The following is a 6,342-nucleotide window of genomic DNA, read 5'->3' on the forward strand; positions in this document are numbered from 1 at the left end:
CAGTGTAACTGCGTTACACCTATTAGGTCCCCCATTCTTAAAACCATGATGTGTGGAAGCTTTTGCACTTAAACATGGAGTTTGTAATGCAACCCTTTTGTTGAAAAGGCTAACAAGTGGCATTTCATGGCAGGAAATTATGTTGTGGAGCATCTCTTGGCAGTTCCTCATGGTTTCGAGGAGTATTGTAAAACTTTAATTAGTAATTTGACTAGCTAGTGCTACTGAAGTTGGTGAAAATCTTTATCGATGTTTTGTTTTATTGGTGGAATTTAATGTTGGGTAGCAACGGATTTATGAACTGTTTTTATGGCTGGGTAGCAACAAGTTTTGTTTTGTTGGTTAGGTAGTTGCTGAAGTTGGTGGATTTCTCAACTTTTGGATTAAATGTTTGTGGAAATGTTGCTGAATTTGATCTGTGATAGGCATTTTATGGAGATTAAATGTGTGTTTGCAAAATATTAAAAAAAATATTAAAAAATTAATATTAAAATAAATAATATTTTATTATTATTTGAACTTTGGGATAGCTAGTCCAATGTGGACTAATCTAGCTAGAAGTTCATGTTATTGCCAAAAGATAATATTCTAGCTAAATTTCAGACTTGGCACATTGCCAATGCTCTAAGAAACCCACAAAGCCTTTGAATTATACACACAAAAATCCCTGGAGAAAAACTCTTTCACGCAGAGAAAGAAAACTCACTCCCGCAAGCACCACTGCAACCTCCCTCCGGGCAACCAACAGCCACCTTGACGGACCACCTCCCACACCACCACAGAAAACGTCGGCCAACCTAGTCCCGTCGCACCCACTCCCTCAGGTAGGCCTTTGCCGTCACACGCACCCTTCTCCCTCTCGGTTATTTGAGTTTTCAACTCCATCTCTCTAAAACTCTCTCCCTTTCTCCCTCTCTCGGTGTCGCACCACCATAGGGACCTCCTAGTTGCACCGCCGTCGCATCCAGCCACCCAAAGCCGCCGTCGCACTCAGCCTCTCTCTCGGTAAGTCATCGCACGACTCCCTCCCACATTCATGAGCTCTCTGTGTTAGCAATGTGCTTCCCATAGAGAAGCTTTCTTTTTAATCTGGAATGGGCCATTGGGCCTTAAGCCCAGTCGGTCGAATGCCCCCTTATTTTCTGAGTGGGCTCAATCATTGTGGGCCTGATGTTTATTCTGGGCTTGTAATTCACAGAAAAATACAATTACACTACTAAATTATTTAGTCACGATTAACTATATATTACAAGCATTTATTATTTTTGCAAGGACATAAGATAACTATTATGTTAAAATTCTAATTTTGTTTTAATCACTTAAAGAACCATGACACATTTATCTAGAAAATTAGTAATGCCCAGTACCTTTTATAGGTAACGCACTATATGTTGGAAATCAGGAAGCAGCGTGAAGAGGTAAATAGTATGATCATATAAATACATGAGTACTGTGAATATTATTGTTATGTATGAAAATATGATGTGCTTATGATGGTTATCTACGTTACGCTAGAGACAAGTCAAGGTTAGATTCTCTTTCACAATCTTTGATGAAATATGAGATTATGCTTGAATGAATGAATTTGTTGTTTGATTGATTGAATGTTACTAAAATCATATGGAAGCCATGAGATGTTCATGTTGTAATATAAGTCAAGTATGCCATAGAATAGCCAGATTATGCAAGCCATGTTCATGTAATACTTAGATTATGTATGTCATGTTATGTCATATCATGTTATGCTATACCATGTACAAGAATATGTCATGTTATCTTATACGATGTACAAGAATAGGCCATGTTATGCTATGTCATGTACAAGAATGTGCCATGTTATGCTATGCCATGTACAAGAATATGCCATGTCAGAAATGTTCATGAAGCCTAATAAATTCTCATGCATTAAGAAAGATAATAAGTTTTGCGGTGCCACGGACTTAAGCATGGTTAACCACAAGTTAAGTGAAACACGGACCCAAGCATGTTTCACTCCATATTATGCAAGTTAAGTGAAACACGGACCCAACCATGTTTCACTTCATGTTATGCAAGTTAAGTGAAACACGGATCCAAGCGTGTTTCACTCCATGTTATGCCAGTTAAGTGAAACACGGACTCAAGCGTGTTTCACTCCATGTTATGCAAGTTAAGTGAAACACAGACTCAAGCGCGTTACACTCCATGTTATGCTAGTTAAGTGAAACACTAATTCAAACGTGTTTCACTCCATGTTAAGACAAGATAAACGAGTTTTATACATTCATGTTACATGTGTGCCACGATTATGTACGCTTCCGCTCATGTTAATGATGAATATGTATGCTATATGAATCCATGACGATATATGTATGTATGTAAAGTTTTTCAGAAAGTTATGTTACGAGTATGATTGTATGTTGTATGTATGTTGTGAAGAGTCTTCAGAAATTAAGTCCATGCTAGGCCAAATTATATGTTACGGTATGATGTGCTACTTACCGAGTATTTGACTCATTTTTTGTTTGTCTTCCTGTTTTCTTCTATGTTTAATTCTCACAGATGGTGATTATGCTGATGCAGAGCTGGATGGCCAGGAGTAGATTTAGTATAAAGAATTAGGAAGGAATAAGTTATAACATTTTGATGCTTTTCAATAAATGAGGTATTTTAGAATATGAATCTGTTTATCAAGCATTATGTTACGAATGTTATAATATCTCTATCCTGCGGGAAGGGGGTATTATAGGATAGAAAATACCTAGGATGACTCCTGACTAGCTCGAAGTTCAAGAGAAGTCATTTACTATTATGTTTGATGCTTATTGTAATGTTTTGTTGATTGCATGATTGAATTATTACTTGCTCATTGCATGAACAGTGTTGTTAGATAATCGCATAGGTTACTAGGCGTAACGTGCACCCTGAAGATTACTCGAAACCTCCACCGAATGAATTGGAGGTGATAGCTGCTACTGCTACCAGACTTCTCCGGTATTTTGCAGATGATCAAGGCATGGGAGCCAGGAATTCCAGGGTCAGTTGTACCCTAAACCAATTTACACAGTAGCATCCTCCGACTTTTGACAACAGGGTAGAAGCACTCAATGCGAAAAGCTGGATCAAAAGAATGGAGAAGAGTTTCAGGGCTCTGTTCTGTATGGATGAACATAAAGTAGAGTATGCCACTTATATGCTGGCAGATGAAGTAGATGAGTGGCGGACCTCTACACAGGAACTACTACTGCTCGAACTTAAAGAGGGGGTACCTATCACTTGGGATTGTTTCAAACGGGCGATTTTGGACCGATATTTTCCCCTAACTCTCTGTGAGGTAAAATCTAGGCAATTTCTCGACGTAGTACAGGGAACCATGATGGTGGAACGCTATACTGCGACGTTTGTGGCCTTATCATGGTTTGCAAGTTATCTAGTTCCAGATGAGGAAAAGAAATGCGAAAAGTTCGAATGGGGCTTGCATCAGAGAATTCAAAGTCACCTGATACCCCTAAGGATCCGTAAATTCACCGATTTGGTCACACAAGCCACTTTGGTAGAAGAAGACATGAGGGCGAATGCAGAACTACTCAATCAAAGGAAACGCCAACAACCTAACTTGAGCCCAATAGAAACAAGAAGCCTTCTCCCGGCTACTGGCAACAATTACCTCAGAGTATTCCAACGAATCCAGCTTGCCAGAATTGCGGGAAGAAGCATGAAGGAATTTGCTTAATGGGCCAGAATGCTTCCTTTAGATGCGGGCAACCAAACCATATGGCTCGAGACTACCCAAGAAATGCGCTGCCTCTAGCTACAAAGAGTGGTCAGAGGACTACCGCACCAGCCAGAGTTTTTGCCCTTACCCCAGGAGACGCTGAGACATCTAATGATGTGGTTACAAGTACCCTTCTATTATTTTCTCGTTATGCCACTGTTTTATTTTATTTGGGTGCCACACACTCTTTTATAGTACGTGTCTATGCTTGTTTGAATGAAAGAGTACCAGAGAGTCTTGATTGTTCACTATCTATTGCAACACCTACCGGTGAACATATAATTTGCGATACCATACTTAGGAATTGCCTTATAGAAATTTTTGGAAGACACCTTCCAGTAGACTTGGTCATATCTGAGATGTTAGGATTTGATATAATCTTGGGAATGGACTGGTTGTCTCGAAACCACGCATGTGTTGACTGTTTTTAAAAGGAAGTGGTTTTCAAACCCCCGAGCAAGAAGGAATTCAATTTTTGCGCAGAGAGAGGAAATGCTCCACCCCAATTGATCTCGGCCTTACAAGCGACTAGATTACTAAGACAAGGATGTTCGGGATTCCTAGCTATTCTAGTAGCACCACCTGCAGAGGGACCTAAACTTGAAGATATCCCCATTGTCAGGGAATTTCTAGATGTGTTTCCAGAGGATATTCCAGAGTTGCCTCCAGATCGAGATGTTGACTTTTCAATCGACATCCTACCAGGAACGCACCTATATCAAAGGCTCTATACCATATGGCTCCAGTAGAGCTAAATGAGCTTAAGGAGCAATTGCAGGAGTTGTTAGAAAAGGGTTACATTTGCCCTAGTGTGTCACCATGGGGCACACCAGTCCTTTTTGTGAAAAAGAAGGACAATTCTATGCGAGTTTGTATTGATTATTGAGAACTGAACCAAGCGACAGTTAAAAACAAATACCCACTACCCAGGATTGATGATTTATTTGACCAATTACATGGGGCCCAAGTTTTCTCCAAGATTGATCTACGATCAGGTTACCACCAACTTAAGATCAAGTCGGAAGATATTTCGAAGATGACATTTAGAATACGCTACGAACACTATGAGTTTTTAGTCATGCCATTCAGTTTGACAAACGCTCTAGTAGCTTTCATGGACATGATGAACAGAGTGCTTAGGGAGTATGTTGATCAGTTTGTTGTTGTTTTTATCGACGATATTCTCATCTACTCCAAAAGGCAAGTAGATTATGAGGGACACTTAAGAGTTGTGTAGCAGATATTAAGAAAGTAGAAGTTGTTCGCAAAATTCAAGAAGTGTGATTTTTGGTTGCAAGAGATTACTTTTTGGGACATGTTGTGTCAAAAGATGGAATTTAAGTAGATCCAGTGAAAATTGAAGCGGTTGTGAAATGGGCCAAGCCAACCAATGTGAATGAAGTTTGAACCTTCTTAGGCCTTGCAGGATATTATAGGAGGTTTGTCAAGGGATTCTCCAGTATCACAGCCCCGATGACTAAGCTGACAAGGAAAAATGAGAAGTTTTTGTGGACAGAAGACTGTGAAAGAAGCTTTCAAGAGCTGAAGAAGAGACTAGTGACAACACCTATACTCATTGTTCCCTCGTGCAATACAAGATTCGTTATTTACAATGATGCTTCTCTCAAGGGATTGGCTTGTGTCTTGATGCAGCATGGGTTATTTACAGTGATGCTTCTCTTTGCCGCCCAGCATCATCACCACCTAGGAGGAGTAGGCCAAAAAATTCTTAACAAAATATTTCCCTCCGACCAAGACAGCGAAAATGATATCATTACCTTCACCCAATTTGAGGGTGAATCATTATATGAGGCCTGGGAGAGATACAAGGATTTATTGCGCAAGTGTCCACATCACGACCTCCCAACCTTGCTTCAAGTATAGACATTTTACAATGATCTGAGACCCACAAATCGATCTATGGTTCATGCGGCTACAAGAGGAGCATTAATGAGTAAGACCCATCAAGCCGCATATGAACTTTTGGAAAAATTGGCATCCAACAACTATTAATGGTCTAAGGAGAGAGCAGTGCCAAGAAAGACGGCTGGAGTTTTTTAACTTGATTCTATTACTATATTGGCGGCACAAATGGCAAATCTATCACAACAACTAGGTAAGATGAACGTTAATGCTATTCAAACTAATGTTGTCTGGGATCATTGGGCGGGAAATCATTCAAGTGTAGATTGCCAATTAGGGAATCCGTTTGCCCAACCAAGTTATGAACAAACCTATTATGTGTCCAATTTTCAACGTCAAAATAATCTTTATTCAAACACGTTCAATCCCTGATGAAGAAATTACGATGGAAGGACGGAGAGAGAGTGATCACAGAATGTGGAAGAAGATGTTACTGAAGAAAAAAGAGAGCAGTGGCTTGATGCGGCGGCCGAGCAGTACGGTGGTGATGTGGAGGTGGGAGTTGGCAGCATGGGATGGTTGGTTTGTGGCACTTGGTGGAAGCAATAATTTCCTCTATTTTGTGGAGTTAAAACAGAGGCCACTTGGAAGTGCAATAGTAGCTTGGACGGCGGAGGTGGAAGGGGGCAGTAGTGTAGCAAGGTGGTGCAGGGTGTAGCAAGATC

The 6,342-nt window shown here is 40.2% G+C and overlaps 1 protein-coding gene and 1 non-coding gene across 2 annotated transcripts; one reads left to right on the forward strand and one right to left on the reverse strand.

Moving 5' to 3' along the window:
- The first annotated feature begins 3,109 nt into the window (after positions 1 to 3,109).
- On the forward strand, positions 3,110 to 3,712 carry LOC118348604. Its single transcript, XM_035690647.1, has one exon. It carries the CDS (start codon positions 3,110 to 3,112, stop codon positions 3,710 to 3,712), a length of 603 nt encoding a protein of 200 aa, XP_035546540.1.
- A 1,796-nt stretch (positions 3,713 to 5,508) lies between these two features.
- LOC118348824 lies at positions 5,509 to 5,616 on the reverse strand. Its single transcript, XR_004801831.1, has one exon. It is a non-coding gene; the product is annotated as a small nucleolar RNA R71 (small nucleolar RNA).
- Between the last annotated feature and the right edge of the window lie 726 nt (positions 5,617 to 6,342).

The sequence above is a fragment of the Juglans regia genome, chromosome 6 (assembly GCF_001411555.2).
Source record: "Juglans regia cultivar Chandler chromosome 6, Walnut 2.0, whole genome shotgun sequence".
NCBI classification, from domain to species: Eukaryota; Viridiplantae; Streptophyta; class Magnoliopsida; order Fagales; family Juglandaceae; genus Juglans; species Juglans regia.

Excerpts from the sequence above, each read along its gene's own strand:
- LOC118348604 (XM_035690647.1), top strand. The coding sequence starts at position 3,110 with ATGGAGAAGAGTTTCAGGGCTCTGTTCTGTATGGATGAACATAAAGTA.